Raw genomic sequence first — 25,862 nt, forward strand, 5'->3', positions numbered from 1 at the left:
CCATACTAACTTACACTATAACAGCTATTTAGATAATTCCTTTTCCATATTCCATACTAACTTACACTATAACAGCTATTTAGATAATTCCTTTTCCTAACTTACACTATAACAGCATAATTCCATATTCCATACTAACTTACACTATAACAGCTATTTAGATAATTCCTTTTCCATATTCCATACTAACTTACACTATAACAGCTATTTAGATAATTCCTTTTCCATATTCCATACTAACTTACATTATGGCAGCCATTTTTCGGAACTTTCTCTTCTCACAAATAAATTGCTATAATAGATATTTGTTATTTTACGTAAATAATTGTCATACAAGCTTTCGCTATTAAATAAACACATTATTGCTTTTTGTAAGAAAGAACAAGATGTGCAACACTATAAGTGTTACAAGTTTTACAAGTTCCACTAATCCTTATAATCGCTTTGTAAACAGATTTGTCGCATATTTTATATTAATTTATTAATAAACATTTTTATTAAGAATTTAGAGTTATAGTGGTTTCAACTGTTATCTCGGAAATTATATATATTGCAATGTATAACAACTGCAGTTATGTTTGTTAAAATATGTGGTTTGACCCTTATATTTCACTCTTGTAATTATTTGTAAAAAACTTCTTTTGTATGCAAAGACACGATTGTTTCCATTTAACATACTTATAACAAAGTCTGGAACACATACATGACATGAAAATGAAAAGCACAAAACTTGTTGATTTGTGAAGTATTTGACCAGTCGTGAAGAGTAGTTTTGTTGCTTAGCGTGCTTGAAAAAAGCAAGTAGTTTCACAATGCAATCTACCAGCAGGTTTTGCACTTATGACGACATGTCTTGGCAACCTATTGACCTAAATCGAACTGCTAGCGAGGTTTGGCGGTCAAATGCCTCGCTGATCTATTTATATTTCTAACCAGTAGCAGCGAAAGCATAAAAAAAATCTAATGCCCCACTTCCCAGTGATCCTTAGTTGAAAAGATCCAGCGAAACTGAGCACTTCTTTCGTTGCGTTGCTTGAAACTTTTCTCTGAGAAACGCTCAACTTTCTCACCCGAGCGGTGAAGATGAACTTAAAATTACAGTGTGGAATTTTTTTACTTAGGTTGTCTTTCTTAACCGTTACGGAACAACGAACTAAAGCTGTTTACACAGGTAAATGACTGCATATTCGTTATATTCAGTGTATAGTTTCCTTTAAAACGTTATTTAGTTTGGCTTCAATGTAGGTCAGATAAATAAAAATTAACTTAGAAGTGTTATTTATTTAGTGTTTAGCTGCTAATACTGATTGTTTGACTCTGTTTTTATGATTACAGAAACAGTGAGGACAGAATTTCAACGTTTATCTTTACGAGACTGTTTAATACAGAACTTTCCGGGTTCTCTTTTAATTATATTTAGAAATAATATCAAGATTACGCATCCAATTCCTCACAAAACGTTCTTCTTTTGGATTATGTTTAAAGAAGTAATTATGTTTGATCTCTGGTACCCATTAATCTGTTTGTTGTAGTCTCTTATAATCCCCTGGTGGATCCCTACGAAGTCTTCCCACGATTAGCAATTTTTTTTAATGTTAAAATACTGTGAGTTCTAACACTAAACAATAACTTATTTTCTAGGGCACTGTATGTGCTATTAACTTATGTGGTTAGTGAAAAAAGGTGACTCTGAGAACTAAGCAGTTTATGCACTTAAGCATAGTTAAAGAACCTTATCGTTAAAATGGCTATCCTTTGCAGGTGTAGCGACACTTGAACCGTGCCATCTGGCGTTTAGTTTGATAGCAATTAAGTGACCGTCTATTTAGCTGCTCATTTTATGGTATGTTAGGGAGTTTCTTTTTTTTTTAATATGAGATAATATCTAGTGTAAGATATTTTAAAATGTATGTTAAGTTCTCGCTCTAGCGTGTATAAGTTTAAATATTGACCACGTTTAATGGTAAACGTTATGTTTGTGACTCATAATGTGAATCACTATGATATCAGTTGGATATAATATATGTTAAGGCACAAGAAAGTGCAGTAAACACGTTGAGTATTATCCAATAGTACATTCAATATTTTTTATTGGAAGTTATAATGCTTACATTTCAGGATGTTTACAGTAAGCCATCACATTTTATGAATACAAATAAACGACTCAACTAAAGTCTCTTGAAACGTAGAATTAACTGTACAAGTAAAACGTTTAATATAAAAGAGAACTGATAAAATAGAGTGTGTTTTATCAAAGCTTTAACTTCAAGACCTTAATATTTTGTCTCTCACTAAGACAGCTTTCAGAATTAGAAAGAACAAAATAACGTTTATTATTGAAGCTCCGTGCAACCTGAACTTTATGTTCAAAGTGACTCGGATGACAACGTATTTGAGTCTTTTTTCCTGCTGTACCTTTGATTAGCTTTCATGAACTTCACGGGCATGAAACACCAGTGATGTTAGGACACTCAACATGCAACAGGGAAAACTACTGTGAAAGTTGTATTTCTTTTATCTGTTGATAATGTATATACATTTTCGCGAATGTGATGAACAACTGAGAAATAGGGAACCACGTCAAAATTCGAGGAATGCATAATTTGGAAAAAAAAAAAAAATTTCAAATGGGGCAAACTTATTATAGTCAATAGTCAGTATTGTTATTAAACATGCAAACTGAAACGGGAAGTGATGTCACTCACTTTGTCAGCTTTCCTTTGTTCATATAAACAACACACGTATTACATATGTATATATATGCACGTGCTTTTTCAACAGCAGTCTCCTTGAAAAGCAGCAGCAATCAACAGCAAGAATACAGCTGAAATCTGCCGCTTGGAGCGCTACAGTCAGTCTGATTACAGTTTTTAGGACTCACTAGACTGTCATAAATCCTTTTGTGTCGTTGTATAATATTTATTTTATTAACTTACATGTCGGTGTTACCCGTAGCCTACAACAGGTGTATATATTATATTATTCTAAGACGAAAGAAACTGTACTGTTTGGGTGCACTGATAGCATGTGTGTGTGTGTTTTCTTATAGCAGAGCCACATCGGGCTATCTGCGTTGTAAATTCATAGACTTAGCACTGTACTAGGGGAGGTCCACTGATAGTAAACGAAACAACAGCTTCTTACGTACATAAACATTTGAGGGAAACAAAATGTTTGATAAAAAATCACGTTAACTGCGGTGTTGTTGTTTTTTTCTACATTTTTCTCTATTTGTCCGTTTATATAGTATCTTAGAATTATCCTTTGTCTCCTACAAGTTACTACCCAAGAGGTCTTTCATTCTATACCATAACTCATCAGTTGGACTATATGAGAGACAAAAGATTTTCTGAAATTCTATATAGTTGTATATGTACACAAGGTGTACAAGGGCGTAGTCAACACTTCTTTTTCTTACTCCAGAAATGTAAGTGATTTATATAAAAGTAAATTCTTTATTTATTTTTTAATCAAAATATAATAGAACATTTTAGTTTTTAGAATATTGAGGTGGTCACTTGCCCTTGGTATAATACTTTTAAAATTACAGTTTAAAAGCCAAAATCTGGTGAAGCATCAGAAATCAATAGGCCTAAAATTTGTGGTATAAATTACGTAAACTGAAGATTTTTCTTTTTTCTCACCTTTTTCTTAACTGGTCCATTTCGGATCCAAAATCAAAGGTATGTAAAATAGCATTTCATAGTTTTATGTATGTTTATAGTCGTATTCATTTTGGGATTTATATTGGATACTCAGAATATTTTTAACACAATTTTGCTAAAGGTTCGAGTTTGAAAGTAAGGGTTGCTCTTGGAAACGTAACAAGCCGTGGGGTGTATTTGACGGTCAAATTCGTTGGTAAAGAGTCAAGAGTTGGCGGTGGGTGGTGTTAGCTGCCTTCCCTCTAGTCTTACACTGCTAAATTAGGGGGTAGCACAGATGCCCTCTAGCTTTGGAAATTCAAAACAAATACAAATACTTGGAATTTTGTTATAGTGTTTCTGTGGCTACTTGAAATAATATGATATTTTAATTATAACTTTTTCGTTTGTTTTTTATATAAAATAGAAGAACTAAGCGTAATTCGTTGGCTTGTACTATTCATTTATTCATATCTATAACTTGATCGCTGTCAGTAAAGAGAAAAGCTTTTGTTTTAGCACGTAAAAACTGAAATTAGAATTCAACCACGGTAATGATGCAACTAAATGTATTATTATAAGCTTGAGGATGTGTAACAATGTGATTTAGAAACGTCAATAAAAAAGTACACAATTAATATATCTTTTGCAAGGATCTTATTTTATACTTGGAATCATAGTCTAAGTAAAAAAAAAAAAAAGGAATATTGAACTCATGTTAATTTTATAAATAACTTTTATTCTAGGACGATCTCTCCAACCAACAACCGAAATTTCTTCAGTCGACTCTTTTGCCAAGGACATTCATTCCCTCTTAAAGACAAAAATGACGGAAATGAGAAACGTCATTTTGTTAGGTTCTCCCAAAGCCGGTTTGCCACCTCTGGATCCTTATAATCTTGATACTATGTGGATAACACTGTACGAAACAGATGGAATCATAAACGTGACACTGAAAAAAACAGTAGTAGAAGGTTTAAGTAGGTTCGAAGTAAGAGATGTTGCAAGTAACCTACATACAATGGAATCCAGTGTACTACTTAATGTCCCCAAAGTTCGAATCACGGGAGTTTGTCGAGTTGAAGGATATCTAACTTCTTTGGACAACAAATTATTTTATGATGAAGGAATTTTTAGTGTTACTGTAACAAATGCTTCAGTATCTTGGTCAGCCCATATACTGCATGCAGATCAAAATAATTTAACCATTTCGGATATGTCAGTGCAGTCTTATTATGATACCTTAGTATGCAAATTTCAGACGTTCTTAGAAAATCCTCTTCTCACCAGGAGCAAACTACTACTCCATAGTGTTCAAGAAGCAGTCATGGAAAAACTGAAAGACACACTTGAAGATAACATCTACACTGGAGTTGAACACGTGGTGCACAAATCGAGGACACAACTAAGGACTTTACTTGACACCTACCTTCAGTTGATCGCAAATGGTCACCATGAGTTGACCAAGAGACAGGTTCCATGTATGAACGGTGACGATCTCGATGACTACATCGACAGTCTCTTGAGGTTTGGGAAAAGAGTTCTTAGAATCCGAGAACCAATCCGAAACGTTGTGCCCAACTTTACCATTTTTCTAGAAGACACAGGCACACAGGCATTCGTCTATAATATTAAAATCAGAGGGGCGTCTTCTGTAAGCAGGAAGAAGCCAACGTATATCACGTGTCTTAACGAATCTGTCACAATTCAACTGGCTATTGGTTTTGAGAGGCTCAAAATTTTCTCATCGTTTCGAATTTTGCAAGGATATGATTTGTTAATTTTCAATGGTGAGGCTGATATAATAATTATGGATCCGCTCATCTTTGTTCAGTTAACCCAGTTCTCTGGTGAAGACAGTAGACAAGAATTGGACAGACTTAGGATACTCAAACCTGGAAAAGTGCGTATTATTCTACGTGGCCTAGGAAATCTAACATCTGCAGTAGCTATGATCATAACGCAACAAATTAATCAAGAAATTAGAAACTTCCTCCCTATGATAGAAGAACAGCTTCTTTCTGCTATCAGTGAGCAGTTGAAAGGTGTTAATATTCCATTCTTTTCCTTAATTTAGTACACCAGAGGGATGCTGCTATAGAATTATTTTTATCGTTGAGTAGGAGCTTCGATTTCTTATACTACATCGTCTTAAAGAGAGTTTTATTAAGCACGCACTATAAGTTAGATAAGTTTACTTTACAGGTAAAAATGTATTAACTATGTCTAAGTGCGTTAAAAGTACCTTCGTCAAGTGCGTTTGTGATTCTACATAAACGTGGGGTTAGTCTGTCTGAATGCTATTATTGTGTATACGAAACCACCTACTTATGTTAGTTTCATAGTTTCATCAAATCATATTTTCTCTCTCTTGTAATATTATCTATTAAATATATGTATATATTAGTAATGATTATTCAGTTATGGAAAGGATTAAAATGGCACACAACGATGCACATACGGGAGTCACAACCAACAAGTAATGGAAGCTAGGTGGTGAAATTAATAATGGTACAAAACTATATCACAGGAGATTTAAAAAAGAAGTCAGTAAACTGTACAATGTTCTAGAAGTTTGTTCTTTTCTATTGTGAAATGTTGTCTTGTTGTACTTCTTATAATTCAACCAAGTTATTTGGTCATTTTTTGACAAGCTCATACAGTTTCGAGAGTGTTCATATTGGGACTCTTTGCTGGTCAAGTTTTGGTTCTCCTGATGGAGTGAGATAATAGATAAGGACATGCTTGTACTTGTTATTGGTCATGATGCCATCACATTAAATTTGATGCTGTTTTTCTCTGTATTCTCGAACAAATATTTCTTGACTTTTGCCGAGTAATTCGAACTTATACAATTCTATAAAGAACACACGTTTCCATCTTTTCTCACTCCACTATCAGTTGCCCGATGTCCATCAGTTACCTCTTCCGGTGAGAGATCATGGAGTAACCCAATGAGACCACTTTTCACTATTATATATTTTACCTGTATTTACAGCAAAGTCGCTGGTAAGGTCTCTATTGGACAATCGTCTTTCTCGTCAAAAGCATATTCTAAGATACTAGACATTATTTTTGGATAGTTTGGGTTTATTACCTCAGCCGCAACTGTCATGAATAGTTCCCACTTCATAGTGTTCTATACAACTACTGAAATATGGATTCCTCCCGCATTGGTATTTTCTTGACCAATCAAAACTTTATTTTATCCTGCAAATCCTATGGTATTTCAAACCTAAGATCAGCGAAAGGATCACTTTATTTACTGCTTGGCGTCATAAGACTGCCTGTACCTTAACACCAGCGTGACACTTTTTGCTTGGTTGAATAACAACCAATCATATTGTAAGCTATGAACACGTGATTGTACTCTGGTGGGGTCTATTTTCACACAGTAAGGAGGTGGCCCGACTATTTATTCCTCACCATTTCTGTAAATGTTTCTAATACTGTACGTCAATAAAAGAAGTCTTATTTTAAGCAGTTTTTCACCAGTATATACTTTTCGCTGACTTCGATACGTCTTTTATAATTCCTCAATTATTGTTAGGGAAATTGGTTTTAATTTAGGATATAAGTAGGCTGCTTAATTCTGTATTCGAGTAATGTAACCGATCTGCTTTCGTCGCTTTAAAACTTTAAACTTTTTTCATTGTTTTCTTAATGAAATCCAGTGCTCAAGTATGATATTTTAAAAGTAATGAATAACAGAGGTGCCATAAGATTGTGGTTATTTTTCTTTAAATAAGTCATTTTGTATTTTTACATTTTGTTTAATACTTCTGTGATGCCAAAACAATAAAGTTATTTTTAAGTAATTTGAAATTAACAGCTGCCCTTTCAGTATTAAACTTCTCATTTCTGAGTTTTTTATAATATTATCTCGTATTTAGGAATGTATTAAATAGCATATTAGTATACCGTATGTTTTTTATAATATTCGATGTCTACAACAACCACAATAACACATATAATTTGACTGTACGATATATTTTTTTATAATATTCTATATCTAAAACAACCACAATGTCTAAAACAACCACAAAAACATTTATGATTTAACTGTACGATATCATATTTATAATATTCGATGTCTAGAACAACCACGATAACATTTATAATTTAACTGCACGATATATTTTTTTATAATATTCTATGTCTAGAACAACCACAATAACATTTATGATTTAACTGGACAATATCATATTTATAATATTCTATTTCTAGAACAACCACAGTAACATTTATGATTTGACTGTACGATATCATATTTATAATATTCTATGACTAGAACAACCACAATAACATTTATCATTTAACTGTACAATATCATATCTTTAATATTCTATGTCTAGAACAACCACAATAACATTTATCATTTAACTGTACAATATCATATTTATAATATTGTATGTCTAGAACAACCACGGTAACATTTATCAGTTAACTGTACGATATATTTGTATAATATTCTATGTCTAGAACAACCACATTAACATTTATGATTTAACTGCACCATATTTTTTTTTATAATATTCTCTATCTGTATTAGTTGCAGTAACATATGTTATCAAACTTCACAGATTCAACTCAATAATTTATTGTTTATAGTGGTAAGGGCAACAATAAAATAAAATAATTCAACTTTACATCAAACAATGAGTTTAGTTAAGCCTATCTAAGCCTAGAACACCATTAGTAGAAAGATTTTAAGATACAGATCACCTGAACCTAAACGTACATTATTCGAAAGATTGGGTTACAATCTATTTGAACCTATAGAACAACGTTAAACAAGAGGCTTAGATGCAATTCAACTGAATCTAGACTTACACCAGTCAACTTGTATAAACATAAGCTCATGGAAAACAAAACATACTGGTTTTTAGTATGAAACTATTATTATTAAGCCTTTAGTAAGATATACTAAAATAAGTATATATTAAAGTTGATATTGTTTTAAGATATATATCCTTTACAAAACAGAAACATGACCGGAGAAATATGAATAAATATTTGGAAACTAAGAGAGAAGAAATGTAAATTAAAAGTTAAGGTTTCTTTGTTTCCAGATATTTTTACAAACCTTCTCAAGAGTTATATCCATATTGACCCCTAATTTTCAACTGATAGACTACAGGAACGGCTTTATTGTATGTTTGTTGTTAAGCCAAACTTTCATACTGGGCTTTCTATGTTATGCCCATCACCGCTGTTGAAACTCGGTTTGTAGCGTTGTAAAACTTTAGACTTACCGTTAAGCCTCTGGAGATTAGATGGACTACAGCTAGTCAACAGGACAATTTTGGGCTACTCTTGCCTAACTAAAAAGTTGGATTTGACCGTAGCCCTTTGACCTATAAGTGCGAAGCATGTTTTTTGTTTTGTTTCTAACTGTGGCAACGTGACGCGAAATAGGGACCTTAGAGATCCATAATCCGACATCTTAGCTGTTGAGCAAAGAACAGTCCTCATTTGAAAGGAGCAGTTGTAAATCCAACCGTCTTTTCAGTTGATGAAGCCATCAGAACTGATAGTAGGAATAATGTAGTTGGGATATCACTTGAAAGTTTGCATTTTATGCAACAAAACATCCTTATCAAGAAGGTAACTTGCATACAATTATAAGATGTATATCAGAGAAATAAAAAATAATTTAATTGTTTGTCGTAACAATTACAGTTTTAAAAATTTCCATTACGCGGGTTTTTCAAGAACTTTATATAACTACAGTTTTCTTTTTCAACAAAATTCGGATGTAAATATGAAGAAAAATGGTCACTCTTCTGAGATTAATTTTCAGTTTAATCACAACAATAGTTACTGTTTATGTTATATTTGATTAAGTAGACACGTTGGATTCATACATAAACTATTGTACATTTAAAATGATAATTCCAGTATTCGAGGGTACAATCGCAGTAAATGATCTTAATTTAAGATAATTTATTTTATATTTTTAATGTATTTATATCCTTGTTGTTTTACTGTTGTTGCTGTTTTTTTTTTTAATTTTGCGCAAAGCTACACAATGGCTATCACCGCTATCCGTCCCTAATTTAGCAGTGTAAGACTACAGAGAAGGCAGTTAGTCATCACCACCCACCAACAACTCTTGGGCTACTCTTTTACCAACGAATAGTGGGATTGACTGTCACATTATAACGCCCCCACGGCTGAAAGGGCGAGCATATTTGGTGCGATTCGAAAACGTGACCCTCAAATGATGAGTCGAACGCCTTAATCCATCATATATATATATATATAATTGCATATCACAAACGTACTAACGTACTTCATGATAATTCCATTCAAGAAATTCTCAAAAATTTTCTGAAAAATATATCACCGACCCCGCCAGTGGGTATCAATATCATTGTCTTCAAATAGTCCACAAATACATGGAAAAAATATGCAAACCTCAGAATTAATAAGCCTGTTTAAATACTGTAGTTATTTTTGTTTTTCTGTTTCCGGGCCCATCATGGCCAACGTTCACCAAACAAGCTTGCCTTTTCAGCCGTGGGAGTGTTATAATGTGACGGTCAATCTCACTATTCGTTGATAAAAGAGTAGCCCAAGAGCTGGCGGTAGGTGGTGATGACTAACTGCCTTCCCTCTAGTCTTACACTGATAAGTTAGGGACGGATAGCGCAGATAGCTCTAGTGTAGCTATGAGCGAAATTCAAAACAAACAATTCTTTGTCGACGAAATAACAAAAACACTCCAGGTTGCCAGGTACGGACCGCTGGCCTAGTAAGATTTTACTTATCGTTTGACGACTAGTTTTCAAGGAAAGTTGTCTGTAGCGTGATAGATTTCCTGTTTATGAATGAATGTCAATGTCCCAAGATTCAAGAAGCGTGTTGTATTTCATCTAGATCCATAAGTAGGTCAAGCAGTGAAGTGTTGTGCGTAGCAAAGAAGGTAGATATATCTAAGATTTGATGAAGTAATGCGTTAAAAATAAAGCTTTACTACATACTGATTGGCTAACTTTACAAATAATATGGTTTGTGTTTGCATCTACATTAACAGTATTTTGAATAAAGTCTCAGAACTTTGTTAAAAATAAACCTTTGTAAATGTTTGTCCAGATTTACAGAATTACTGCCTTTTACAAGGTCTGTTTTCATCAGTTATGTTACTTATTATATTTATTGTGTTTCTGCTTCACTCGACTGTACGCTTTGTACATTCTGGTAAGTGAAGATAGTATGTACAACATATGCTTGTAGTACCTGATCTAAAACTATATTTATATAACTGATTTTCGATTAGTAGTTAATCTAAAACAATATTTATTACAACTTAGTTTTGCTCAGTATCTGATGGAAAACTATATTTATTACAACTTATTTTCGATTAGTATCTAATCGAAAACTATGTTTATTACAGCTGATTTTCGATTAATATGTGTATATATAGAGAGATGTTAATAGATGTAGCTATTTCTAATTGTCTTAGTTATTTTTTCGCCTGCATTATCGTATCTCCATTATGTAAAATAATCAGCAGTTATTAGTTTTAATAAATGTTTGAATGAAGAAATAGACAGCAGACACGACATCTGGAGTCAGAGTAAATTATTTAGCTAATTAGGGTTACTTTAATGTAAACTAAAACGTGCGGTTTTACTTCGGAATTTTTTTTGTTCTTGAAATATAATAAACGTCTATAAAACGTAGCTACAGAAACTGCATGAAATTTTCGTATGTGCCTCTTCTTTTAGTCGATAATACGTGACGTCAGCTGCAGGGTTCTCTTAGTATTTCTTTTAATTAATGAAACAAAATTAAAACACATTTGAACTAACTTGAAGCTCACGTTTTTACTTTCTAAGATATCGAAATCTTATGTCTCTTCTTCATCAGCTAAATATCAATAACTTTGTTATGTTTATAACCAAATAACTATCATTATATTATTTAAAATCGATTAATATTTTATATTAATATTTCAGTTGTTTAGAATTCCAAAAATAACTACCCAAATATTAAATTTATTTTCACTTCTAAATGGGGCCCGGTTTAGCCAGGTGTTTAAGGCGGTTGACTCATTACCCGTGGGTCGCGGGTTCGAATCCCTGTCGCACCAAAGCGTGCTTGCACTTTCAGCCATGGAGCGTCATAATGTGACGATCAATTCCACTATTCGTTGATAGAAGAGTAGCCCCCAAAAGTTGGCAGTGGGTGGTGATGACTGATTGCCTTCCTTCTTGTCTTACACTAATAAATTAGAGACGGCTAGCGTAGATGGCCCTCGTGTAGCTTTGCGCGAAATCCAAAAATAAACAAACAAACATTATTGTCCCACGTTGGTCTCCCCTCAAATTCGTAAGATAAAATACAATTGTTTATTTATTTTTATTTCTTTGGCTTCAAGATAGATAACTAGAAATGAAATGCTTAAGACTTATAAATAAATAACCTTATAATAGCCCGTCATGGCTTGGTAGTTAAGGCACTCGACTAGTAACCTGAGGGGCGCGGGTTCGATACCCCGTCACACCAAACATGCTCACCCTTTCAGCCGTGGGAGCGTTATAATGTTTTGGTCAGTCCCACTATTCGTTGGTAAAAGAGGTGGCGGTGGGTGGTGATGACTAGTTGCTTTCCCTCTAGTATTACACTGCTAAATTAGAGACGGCTAAGGCAGATAACCCTCGAGTAGCTTTGCGTGAAATTCAAAACAGAGCAAACCAACCTTATAACAGTAGAAACTCACAAATAACGTCCACACTCTAGTGGGATTTTTTAAAGATTCACTTTAAATAAGTAATCGTAAAAATACTCATTACAGCAGGTAATAAGGTTTAGAGGTTCATGTCTGGTGGTATTATATCATAATACTATGTTATGTATCTCCTAATTGCATTTGCCAAACATAGGTATAAAATGCAAGTTGTGCAAAGAATACCAACCAGCATTTTTCTTTTTTGATTTTATTTTCCTTTCTTTCCCGTTGGCGAATCTTCTGATTGTATTGACTATTGACGCCATCTGAATTTATATATAACTGTATTTAAAAAAATATATATATTATCGTCTTTTTATAATACTTCCAAGAAATAAACTTTCAGAATTAGTAGCTTACGTTGTTCTCTACAGTAAACTTCTTAATACGTATATATTTGCTGTAACGATTTACATAAATTTATTTCATTTTTAATGATGTTTTTGTGATGTACTGTAGGCAACTTTTTTTAAACCATTTGATGATAATAATGTTATTTTAACTTGTTTCAGAGACAGTTACAAGTGATTTAGAGTTTTCCTTGGGGTCTTCCAAAAGCATAGTGAAACACGATGGTGATACAATTAAGAAACCATATATGCGATTATTTCTGAAAAATAAATTAAGTGAAGTCAGAAATGTTTTTTTACGGACCAAAGATGGGCCTAAAAACCTAGATTCGATACAAATTAACCAGATCTGGTTATTTCTCGAAGAAAACAAATCGGTTGTAAATGCTACTTTAAATAACTTGGTTCTTAGTGAAATGTCAAACTTCCTGATCAAAAATGTTATTATCCAGCCTCTGTTTAAAATTTGTAGCGTGGAATTGGAGTTTTCTATTCTTCGTATAACCGGAGTGTACAACATTGGCTTGCTTCATAAAAGTAACCTAGATAACCTTTTGAAGGACAAAGGAATATTCCATGGAGTTATCTACAATGCTAGAGCAACTTGGTCGACAAGGATGATTTCACATTCGAACTCTGAAATGGCATTAGAGGGGTCTGAAGTTCAAACAGATTTCAAAGACATTACGTATAGATTTAATAGTGTTGTCACCATAGGATCTCGTAACCAGATTTCCAAAAAAGTTCTCGATGCCTTAGGATCAACGATAATAGATAAAATGGAAACCCTTTTAGACGATCGGATGGAAGAAGTTATTTCTCAAGTAACTGGAATTCCTAATCAGAAGGTAAACACTTTTAAAAAAGGGGTTCCTTCAGTCAGAGCAGTTTTAGGTTCACACCTTTCTGCCAATAAATCAAGTTTACTCTCTACTAGACATCACTCAATTCAAAAACGACAAATTCCATGTCAGAATGGAACGGACTTAGACTCATATGTGGACTTTCTTTTCCGTTTCACCCAGCGGCTCCTGAGAAATATGGAGCCATTTCCATTGCCTAACACCACAGTGTGGGTGGAGGACACTCACACTTTGGTCTTTTTGTATAACACCACCTTTAGAGGAATTACTACAATTTCCCGCCGAAGGGAGCCTTACGTTATATGTCGAAACACAACTGACAACACCACTATTACCACCCTAGGTTTTATCTCTCACTTCGACATGCTGCGAGGTCGTGGTTTATATCGCGTTCTTCAAGGATACCGAACTTTACTGTTCAATGGTGACGCTGAGATCAAAGTGTCCAATTCAAAGATATTTGTGCAACTGACCCAGATTGAGATGGCAAACGGTGACACCACCATCTCGGTGGATCGTCTGAGGATCTGGAGGTTAGGAAAATTCCGTGTTCTCTTGCGAGGACTGGGTAACTTGACTTCTGCCTTGTCTATGTTAATCACTCAGCAAATAAATCAGGACCCTCGTAGTCTCATTCCTCTGCTGGAAGATCAGGTTAAGTCCATGGTCGACACCATGATCCAAAACGTTAATATACCGATCTTCACGCTAGCTGGATGAAAATCGTAGAGTCCATTTCTTCCCCTTTCAAACTTGTAGTAAAAATATAACAACATTTTCCGTTGAGAGTCACTTATAGCTTCAAAATCTACAAGGGAAAAAATTATTTTATATAAAAAACAGAATATCGTTGAAACAGTCAGCAATTTTCCTCACCGTAAAACTTCACTTTGATAGTAATAATAAATTAGAAACGCATCAAAAATGTTTTGGTGCGATTTGTATTCGGCTGTCTCTATTTTTTCACTAATTGTTAGATTAGTTGCGAGAAAGGTTTATTTAGTGTAGTTAAAAAATTATCCTCTTATCTCAGCTTATGCTTATTTATATTATTTAGATACCTATTAGAAAAATGATTAAATTATTTCTTAAATAACTGAAACTGCAAAATACGTGTGTGTTTATGACTTAGTTAATAGACATGGTCCCGGTTCTTTTGAAACTTGAAGAGAACCAATATGATTTTACGATTTTATAATTTGAAACTTACGTAAACAAGTAATTTATATGATAATAAACTTAAGTAAAATCCTCCTGTGACCGGTAAACTGAATTAAAACAGCTTGCATGTTCAAGCTTTTAAACTGAGAGCAATCTATTTTTGAAAACTTATTAATGCAAGAAATATAAATGTTTGAAAACTAAGTAGCACCGATTTTTAAAACTAGGGCAAAATCAAATATATATCTATAAACTATTTCTGTTAGTATCGTTATATTTTTTGGCAACGTTAAAATTATCTCATCAGTTAAACTCAATCGGAAGTCTCGAGAACCCAATCCAGTTTGGGTACGATTTAACAACTCGTCATGTTTAGAAGCAGATAATACAATAATATGAAAACAAACAACAACATGATAGTTTACATTAGGAAGTTGAATTGTTTCTTAACATTCGATTAGAAAGTCTGGGTGTCAGTGTTCCATTTAAACTACGAGACCGCACAACAACTGATCAAGTGCCACGCACTTCATTATTCCAGCCGCGCACATCCTATGTAATGGTGAGAAGTCTCAACGTTGATGATACCATGATACTGGTGCGCATGAAAAAAAAAATTCCACAAATGGATGTTTAAAAAATTAGAAGTATTGTTGGGTGTCACAGTGTTTATACCTGACTGTCGGTTGGAAGTCTTGTGTTCAAATCCCACTTGAATCTGGGTTTTATGTTAATTTCTTTATATTAAAAATTTGTAAATATTTGTTATCGTATTTCCACAAGCTTTTGGAGTATTCTGGCATTCAGCTACTATATATATAGCTATTAACTTAGGTACATTTAATCACACTTCACTTAAGAAATAATGAATACAAAAACAAACACTTAATTGTTTTTATTATAATTCCAATATTTTGTTTATAAAGGCACTTCAAATTCCTTATTATGACTGTGAAGTGACAAGATTGGCAGTATTATCGTTCTCATATCAAACATATAACTTGCAAAATTATAAGTGCTATTTTTGAAACGAACATTGTGAAACTATCGTCTTTGTATACTAGATCGATTGTTGAAACTCTACGGGAAGGGGTGATGAGCTTCTGACTTGAAAACTTTACGACGGTGCCTATTGCAGTTAAAACTACACTACACGGCTATTTGCACTGTCATCAGATGAAGAATGAATAGACTGTCACGACTAGACGAGTCTTCAAAATTGTTTTGATGATATTTGATGATGGTTGATATTCAACCATCTTAGATGAGAGAGGACAAGCTGGTCAACAATTACAAAATATGCCGGATGAAAGGAAAATGTCGACACAGTTAAGATTGGTCAGTTTAATGGATGCAGCTATCAAATTTAACTTTCTTCAAGTTGTCGTACAGAAAAAAACGTACATTTGTTTTCGAAAAGGTTATAAATAATACAGAGATTGTTCTGTTTATTGACATAGTTTATTGTTATGCTCTGTTTTGCGCCATAGTAGATACTTTCTAAATACAAAGAAATAATATTATTTTACAAATTCAACTATAAATAAAAGAAAGATGTATAAATTTTACAAAAACGTAAGAGATAAAAAAATATCCATATGATTAAATATAAGTCACATTAGAAATTGTAACACTGTAAATTTAGAAATTTTTCGTTTGTTTTGCCCTTTTAAAAATGTAACTATAATTAAAAATTAATATAAAAATAAAGATAATTACCGTTCTTACCGTGATATTCCAACATCGTGGATCTAGGTATTATAATTTATGATTCCATCTGTTTCAAAATACTTTGAATTAAATGTATTGTTTTATTATATATATAAAATAAGTAACATGGGAAGATGAGAAAATACTAAAATAGCATTTTTCATATTTCCAAACTTATTTAAAATTATACTTAATTTCTTAAGAATTTACACGAGGTCTGGACATGAAATTCTTTAAATTTGTCTCCAATCTTAAATTGTTAGTTTTATTCTGCAGGTTACCCAATATAACCAGTATACTTTTCTTTTGGAAGTAGCGTAGACTTATCTGAAAATATATTCTACCCAGCTGACTCAAAAATAAATTTGTATTTCACAAAGATATCCATGCATATTTCACGATTCTGTCGCTTCTCTTTTTTTAAAGATATTTCGTTATGAATAGAAGCTCAAATGTTTGTGTTTAATATACGTTACCAAAATTTAATGATTGCGTGTTTTTGACAAAATTACCTTGCAATCCAAAACTATCCTTTTTACTTTAATTTACTCAATATAATATAATTTTAGTCATTGTGTGTCGAGAAAAAGAACACCGTTAGAGGTTCTTTTTTTCTTTAGCGTTACTAAATCCTGTAGATATTATGCCATAAATCTTTTTAATTGCTCATAAGTCTACAGTTTCTGTGCTAAACATACTAGAATCTGTAAATTACTTTCATGAGCCGGTTACAGTAAAAAAAAAATCCAAGTGCCTAAGTAAATTGTTCAGTTTATAAAACAAATCAATTTTAACTGTAATTGAAATAATTACCTCCAGAACGTTACTTGTATGCCCGGCATGGCCGGGTGGTTAAGCCACTCGACTCGTAATCTAAGGGTCGCGAGTTAGAATCCCCGACACATCAAACATGCTCGCCCTTTTAGCTGTGGGGGCGTTATAAAGTGATGGTCAATCCCACTTATTCGTTGGTGAAAGAGTAGCCCAAAAGTTGGCGGTGGGTGATGATGATTAGCTGCCTTCTCTCTAGTCTTACACTGTTAAATTAGGGACGGCTAGCGCAGATAGTCCTCGTGTAGCTTTTCGTGAAATTCAAACCAAACGTTACCTGTTGCTACGTAAATAAACTAAATACCTTGATAAAAACTGTTTAAATATATACTCTGGAGTTATTTTTCAAAATTTCTTAAACGTAATTAGTATGCGCAGTCTCAAAATACTGTGAGAGAAGTTTCCATACTTTGTCTTCAGAGTTACCTATGAAAAGGGTTGAAACCATTTTAGTCTTTGTAACTGGCGAAATGTTTACATTTTAAGTAATAGTATCTTGGAACACGTTTCAACCCTTCAAAACCGATTTCTTATCAAATATGAAAGGCAACAGGTTTTTCTAGTTTTCTTAAAATACATAACCACAAAATCATAGTCAAGATTAACATGTGAAAATTGAACTAAGTTTTCCACAGCCTTTTGGGCATATTTTGAATCAGGTTTATAGCATCCTTAACATTAAACTTTGTGATTAAGCAATACATACAACCAACATAGCACTCAAGGGTTCTGTTTCTTATCTAAAGGCCAGAACAGGAGTGGTGTAATAGTGTTAAAGAAACCCTACTGTAAATTAAAGGATTCACTGTTGCTTTGAGATGCGTTATAAGAGTGACAGTCAATTCCCTTTACTCAATATAACATGAGTATTCCAAGAGTTGACGGTAGATGTTGTTAACTATATTTCTATGTACGAGCATTCTCTGTGCAGTTTTGTGTGAAATTCTGAAATAAACGAACAAACATTTCCTCAAAATGAGGTCTCCAAAAACCTAAAAGGTTGGATTGTGCAAACAAACAGTGTTCTACGTTAGTTACATAATTCACAGTTAATCAAAATGTAACCAATAAAGAATTGTCATGGTTATACTGTAAAAAAAATGAATCAGTATCGAACCAACTAAGCCACATAAACGTGGCCTATAATTACTGTTTCTGGTTATAAATCGGAAGACCAAGGGTTCGAGCATATGATATGCTGTAAAACACTCCTCACTTTCAGTTATGTACATTATGTAGACAGCTGGTGTCTCTGACTAATTGTCTTCCCTGTGGTCAAGAGTTTTAAATTAGTAACACCAATGCCTGAACCTTAGAGTCACTGACCTGACCGCTTAGACCATTGGTATTATAAATCGTTGTACTGGTCGAAAAATATCCAGTCCTACAGTGTTAGACAAATACTTTCAAACTCCATACATGATTATAAAAGGTACTACGCATACAAACCGTAACAAAAAAAAAATGTTAGATAGAAGTTGAAATTCAATCTACTTTTGTATATTTGTTTCCTTTCAACTTTTGTAATCTCTGTACAGTCTTATAAGTTAATAACAAAGAAAATTTTAACAATCCATTACCCTATTTAATTTCTTTTTTAATCTCGCGCTAAGCTACACGAGAGCTATTTGCGTTAGCCGTCTCTAATATAACAGTGTAAAACTAGAGGGAAAGTAAATAGTCATCATCATCCACCGCCAACTCTTGGGCTACCCTTTCTACCAACGAATAGTAGGATTGATTGTAACTTTATAACGCCCCCACTGCTCAAAGGGCGAACACATTTAGTGTGATGAGAATTCGATCCCGTGACCACTAGATTACAAGTTATGCCCTAACTTACTGGTCATGCTGGACGTTCTCTGTTTAAAATCCGGACAATAGTTTCAAAAAAACACCACCTAATTTTATTTCAGATTTATATAGTGATTAATGTCTATTTTTCTTTTGTCATTTTCCCTAATCTATCAATTCAAAAAAAGTACTGCTTAACTTGAGTGTAATTCATAATATTAACTTCCTTACACGTAACTGCTAAAGTTATGTATTTTAAGTGTGTAGTAACTGTTCACGTTTCCATCCTTTCATTGTATGTGGCTAGGTATCTTTCATGGTGGCTAGGTGGTAAGAGCGCTTGACTCGCAATCTGAGGGTCGTGGGTTTGAATCCCTGTCACACCAAACATGCTAAATCTCACTATTCGTTGATAAAATAGTAGTTCAAGGGTTGCTGGTGGGTGCTGATGACTAGCTGCCTTCCCCTAGTCCTACAGTGCTAAATTCAAGACGGTTAGCGCAGATAGTCCTCGTGTAGTTTTGCTTAAAATAAAAAACAAACAAACCTCTCATGGTAACTCTTGATTATAATCTGTTGGCTTCTCTATTAGACAATGTTGAACTTAGCTATAGAAAGGTTCTACAACTTGTGTAACTTGAATAGTTCTAAGAGGAACAAGCACTCATAGATGGTCCAACAATAGATTTAAATAGTACAGACCACACGGGCTTTCTTATCCTGTTTGGCAAGCAAGTTATTGAACAAATACAAAGACATGTATGGCTGTTTGATTCTTACATTCAGTCTCTAGATATTTTGATCGAGCATTGAGGTCTTTGTTAATATTATCATAATCATTTTTATTTCAGTAATGGTCTTTAGTATTTCATTGATATTGTTTATGTAATCTTTCTTTACATCTTCAATGACTTATTCAACTTTAATACGTAGATCTTATTATGGTTTCTTTGACTTTGTCATTGATTCAGGTTATCTTTGTAAATCTTTGACTTATTTTCGTTGTTCCTTTTCTAACTTCCCGTCACTTTCTTATTGATGTTCTTTCAAATTATTCTCTCTTCCCTCCAGATTTTCTTTTAATTTCCTCTTTCATAACAGTGAAATAATGGCTTCTATTATTAAGCCGTTGGATATACAAGACTGTTTAGTGTAAGAGTTATTGTTTAGTTATTTTAGTAATTTGATATTTAATGATTATTTAGTTTTCATAACAAGTGTGTTAAAAGTTAGTTGTTTTAAAAGCGATAGATCTAGCAGAGGTCGTTACGTAACTTGGTAAGAGTCCTATGTTATATATATATAGCTTAATTGTTGAAGTACTGTTTAAGCCAATCTATTCGAATCTTCGGTATTTTTCTCGGTATTTTTTACATTAAGTGCATACAGTTGCATTATAGCGTCGCTCGCATAGTTTATAAAATGTTCGAGGCCTCAGCGAACAAATTATAAATATATGCGACATATTGACATATTTCGAAACATGTAGTATGTTCCCCAAAAATAAAGCCACTTCGTTATCCATGTAAATCGCTGTTTGTCAATTTACTGTTACGTTAGACGAACTGAAGCTTACTTGGCCTAAGCTTACAATAATTGCTAATGATATTTACTGTTTAACTTTTGTAATATTACAGCATTTTATAATACTTCTAATACGTTTTGGCAAACACAAAATCAACATCTACAAAATTGAAATAACTGATTAACATCCTGACAGTAACAAACAAAACAGACTAACAAAACTCGTTAACTTAATAATGGGTCATTAACTACTTCAGCACAGTTCACATCTTATACTACTGATATACTTTCAAAAAGGCCACAGAGTCTAGTCATTAGACTACGTCTATCACGATATATCATAACTGTCATAATCTAAACAATATTATAAATGGGTACATTAACAAAACAAAAAATAGTATCTACCAAGTGAAATCTGTCTATTTTCTGTGTTCTAGGGGTGATCTATTTGTGAGCATAACCGGACTATGAAGCTGACAATTCCTGCTTCGGGTTCTTTTACCATAAATACTTAATATATTCGGTTAGACAAGAGTAGCTCAAAAGTCGGTGTTAGGCGATATTGACTAGTTGCTTTCCCTTTAATTTATCAGTTCAAAATTAGAAACTGACATGCGTAGGGTTGCACATTCAGTAGCTTTACCCGAATGTTTTTAAACAAACAAGCTGTTTGATAGACAGTATTTATTTTTTGGTACAACTGGATCAATGTTTATGTTCCAGCATTTACATAAAAATATTTAAATTACAGAAGACCAATAATTAATTACGAAACGCTAAAAGAGTAATAAATAATTTAAACTTTGAGAGGTGTTGTAATATCATTTAAATAGCGTGTTTTAACGAGATTAATCCAGCATAGGTAATATTTTTACCTGGATAAAATTTGTTGTCAGTGTTTAGGTGTGAGTAGTATGTTTGAAGGCTGCTAATCCTTAAAATTGGTTTCCCTAAAACACAGAAAACTCAATGTGCAGTATTGTGCTCAACAACGAGTAAACGGTAATAAACATGTTTATAGCCTCACGTTTAGCTCATGTTAAAAAAATAAAATAAAAGTTTTGAATATTAGAAGTTGAAATATATTTATCTTGTAAAATCTTTATTTTTGCTGTTAAGTAATGCTGGTATAGCGTGCTTAAAGAACCTAGCTTGATTGTTTATTAGAGGAAAAAACTTGGTTGGTTGGGTTCAATTTCCTTACATTATAAATCTAATTATAGGTAAGAAACCGCTAGGACTGAAACCCACTGTTTCCCTCATTTGGAAAAAACAAAAAAAAAAACTTGTTAATGGTTAAATTGCATGTCAATGTCCTTAGATTCAAGAGACTGAAATAAATGGATTAAATCCATGTTTGATCAGAACTTTTTATAAATGTTAATTAACAATATTAAATAAATATTAATGTTATTTATTTCAATAAGTAAAGGAATTAGAAAAAAGAATAAAGAAGAAAAAACACAATATTCCAAAATTAAACCCTTTCAAGATCAATAACAAAATCATGTAACAAACAACAATAATTTGTTCTGACAATATCACGTGAACCAACTCGTTTAAAATCAAAGATTTTAGTTTAGTAATTAGACCACGAGGTTACGTCTCATACGACAAGCAAAGGTAGATAATTTTTTCACAACATTACTATTGTTACCATGCAGTAAAACCCCATAATCCAAGTGCTTTCGAAAGGTGAACCTTTCTTCTTCAGGATCAAACTGGAAATGTTGGTGTAATCGAACTAGTGATATATATAGTGGTAGTTTAGTGACATCAAGAAGGTCATTCAGTTTTTCAGAAAATATTTATTTATTTTCCAGAAAATATTTATTTATATACGTACTGTTGTATGCATCTCATTTCTGGTACAATGTAGCCGACGGCAAGAGTGTAGGTGAAAAGGTGTTTGAGATATTTTATTTTACAAATTACTAAAATATATGTGTATGTAAAACTATATTAAGGTGTTTAAGTGAAATAAAGGTAACAACTGGAGACTGATTGAAAAACATATGTTATTCTAATCAATTTATAAAAATAAAGTATGAAAAAGTATCTTAAACAAATAGTAAGTTTTAGGAAATTCAGCTTTCATATTATATGAAAAATTAGCAAAGAATAAAATTATGTTTCTGACAGAGATGAAACCAATGACCTGAAATCACTGATTTCTTGATCTAGATTAATTCCATGTTTAGCTTGGCAATCCAATCAGTTTCTTTTATTCCTCCATCTGTTTTAGTTTTGAATCCTGTTTCAATGCCAATTACAGTAACATCATAATTGGAATGACGGAGTTGGTTAAAGTGTTGCCCAACAGGGAGATCTTTATTGGTGGTAATAGAAGATTTAAGGTTGTTGAAACGTTCTCTAAGAGTTGTTTGTATAAGTCCTATATATTGGTGATTGCATTTTCTACACTGTATAAGATAAATTATGTTATTTGTTTCACAATTGCTTTTTTATATTTTAAAGTTTCTTTAGTCAGTAGCTTTTATGAACTTGCACGTTTGACAACAACCTTTAATGCATGGATGACAATCAATTTTTGGTGGAATGTAATTCACTTTTGCATGAACAAGGATATCTTTTAGAATTCTACGTTTTTGAAAGGAGACAACTGGAACTTCAGGAAATATGTTTAAATTGATTGTTAAGTTGTAGGAGATAAAAATACTTTTTTCAGAATTCATGAAACATTTCTGAATTTAAAGTAATAGAGAATAACTATCGAAATTGTATTTAAAACTTTAGTATTTCTCTGTTATAGTATATTTTTCCGCTGAGTATTGTTAGCTTTTTCGATTTGTCTGTAGGTTTTGGTATTTTTATACCCTATTTGAAACATGGTTTGTTTAAATCCTTGATATGTTTTAATTAGGAAACGGGAAACTTATGTGAGTTTCATAATGCAAGCATGCTCAAATACAAAGTGCTCTAGGTAGATTGTGAGTTATTGCTTTAATAAGACTGAGACATCATCGCTGAACTAAACAATAGAAAGAATAATAAACGAACGATAAACAAAACCAAAACAAAATAAAAGTAGAATTTATTGTCTTAAAGTGTTGAGCGGTGTCCCTGTTATGTCTGTAAAATAGATAAAAAAATTGATCATTTTTTATCCAATGTTTAATAACTTGCAAATGGATTTATAAGTTTCGTCTGCAGAACCTAAACTTGTGTATATACCTAACTTGTATATACATTTGTTGTCATATTTTGTAGGACCTAACCTCCGAAGATACACATCTGTATGGATGTTTTGTAATGTTTTGTAGAGCCTAATCTGAGAGCATACTCATCTGTGCATACACTTTATGTACTGTTTTGTAGGTTCTAGCAGGTGATTATACACATCTGTATGGATATTTCATACGATATTTTATAGGACTTAACCTGTGAGCATACAGATGTGTATGTTTACAAGTGAGGTCCTACAAAACGTTATATAAAATGCCCATACAGAGGTATTAATGTTTTATATGTATTAATGTATTAATGTTTCATAAAATGTTTCGTATGACTTAGCCTGTAAATGTAAACATATTTGTGGACATTTGACACAGTATTTTGTATGACCTAACCTGTGAATACATCCTTCTGGATAGGCATTTTATATAATACTTTCTAGGACCTCATCTGTGAATATGTATAGGCATTATTTTTTAAGATCTAGACAGCACCCTCTTACGAATTATAACCTATGATTTTAGAATCAGTGGTAAGAATATCTTGTTTTCTCTACAGAGGGCGATAAGTAGATTTTGCTTCTTCGTTTGTTGTTAAGCCCAATGTGCTTCTCTATCACGAAATTACTCCTGTATTCTTGTCAATATATCTTAGTGAGAAATCCTATCTCTTCCTCGCTCTTTCTTTCTGTAACTCACATCTTTTCATTTTCTTCCTCAAAGTTTCAGACTTGCTCCGTGATAAGTCACTTTTCCGTTTGATAATTTTTGACATAGTTATCTTCAATGTTTTTCATCACTTTACACTCGTATTAAAGTAAAAAATAATACTTGTGTAACATACGAAGATTGAATTATCACATAAATGTGTATGCAACAAACTTTATACGAAGAACTTGCGACGTCTTCTATCACAGAACAATTCTATTCACAGCATACGTTGGATTCTTCAACAGAGAAGACACTATTCATCTGAAATATTACATTGATTCTCCGCTAGGAAAACTCACTTTTATTACAAAAATTTCCTTTATAATAATAAATGTAAAAAATTAATGAACAATACTAGACACGAAAGAAGTGTCATTTCTTAATTAAGGAAGCGATTTAGGAAAATAATATTACAAAATTATTGTTATTAGTTAGTTTTAGCAAAGATCTATTTTATAATATGTGTATTGTGGTGTGATACAAACTGTTACTGATTCATGTCTTAAAAAGTGGACACATGCACTAATTAAACTTTTTTTTTTACAAAAGACCTAATTGTGATAAAACTTAGTAATGAAACTTCTCTTTTTGATGTTGAAATATGTTGCAAAGTGACTTCCAAGTCAGATATAAACTTTGGAAGGTGTTTTGTGGAGGAACAGATATTAGCTTCTAATATATAATAAAAACTAAATAGAGCGCTCGTCCCTTGGACGAGAGTTATTTAAATTCATGATCAACGAAGGGTCATTTAAGGAGATGAAATGTTGCTCATCTCATATGCAATTGTAAAATAATTTTAAAAAGCGTCCGTAAAAAGTGCAAAATACAAAATGTGAAACCACAAGCTTTCTTGTATCTTCGTACGGACAAATCAAACGTTTATGTCCACATAATGCAAAATGCAAAACTGAAAATTTGTATGGCAACCGCACCTACATAATGAACCTCCATACCAATTTTGGTAAAGATCTAAACACACCCTGCTAAGTAGTTACATGTACATACAACAGATAACAGATAGTACTATTATATTTATATAGATAAGTTGGAGTACACCCGTCCGTTGGACGAGTGAAATAAAATCTCGCTGGTAACAAAGGGAAATCGAACCCCGGATGTTAGCGTTGTAAGTTCGCTGAATCATCAGGCTTCTAATATGTAACTGCGATGCAAACGAGAGTGTTTGTAAATATTCCAAGATATTCCTTAAAAGTTACCTCCGCCCACACGGTTTGACTCGATATCTAGATCTTCATATTGAGTCTTAGTTGAGCCGGGTGTGGCTAAAACTTAGCGTACCGCCTGCCGATCTGACGTCAATATTTTGAGCCACACTTCCA

General features: G+C 32.8%; 2 protein-coding genes across 3 annotated transcripts; both read left to right on the forward strand.

Annotated features, from left to right (window-relative positions):
* The first annotated feature begins 126 nt into the window (after positions 1 to 126).
* LOC143232000 (uncharacterized) lies at positions 127 to 9,693 on the forward strand. Of its 2 annotated transcripts, none has more exons than XM_076466967.1 (2): positions 127 to 1,171; positions 4,391 to 9,693. In XM_076466967.1, the coding sequence occupies exons 1-2, from the start codon at positions 1,084 to 1,086 to the stop codon at positions 5,719 to 5,721; spliced, it is 1,419 nt and encodes a 472-aa protein (XP_076323082.1). In that variant the 5' UTR covers positions 127 to 1,083; the 3' UTR covers positions 5,722 to 9,693. The 2 variants fall into 2 exon arrangements, with proteins under 2 accessions (XP_076323082.1, XP_076323083.1); XM_076466968.1 differs by lacking the exon at positions 127 to 1,171 and adding an exon at positions 1,211 to 3,427.
* Positions 9,694 to 13,147: 3,454 nt separating this feature from the next.
* Positions 13,148 to 14,466, forward strand: LOC143231351 (uncharacterized). Its single transcript, XM_076465893.1, has one exon. The coding sequence runs from the start codon at positions 13,148 to 13,150 to the stop codon at positions 14,312 to 14,314; it is 1,167 nt and encodes a 388-aa protein (XP_076322008.1). The 3' UTR covers positions 14,315 to 14,466.
* Positions 14,467 to 25,862: the final 11,396 nt, after the last annotated feature.

The sequence above is a fragment of the Tachypleus tridentatus genome, chromosome 11 (genome assembly GCF_004210375.1).
Source record: "Tachypleus tridentatus isolate NWPU-2018 chromosome 11, ASM421037v1, whole genome shotgun sequence".
NCBI classification, from domain to species: Eukaryota; Metazoa; Arthropoda; class Merostomata; order Xiphosura; family Limulidae; genus Tachypleus; species Tachypleus tridentatus.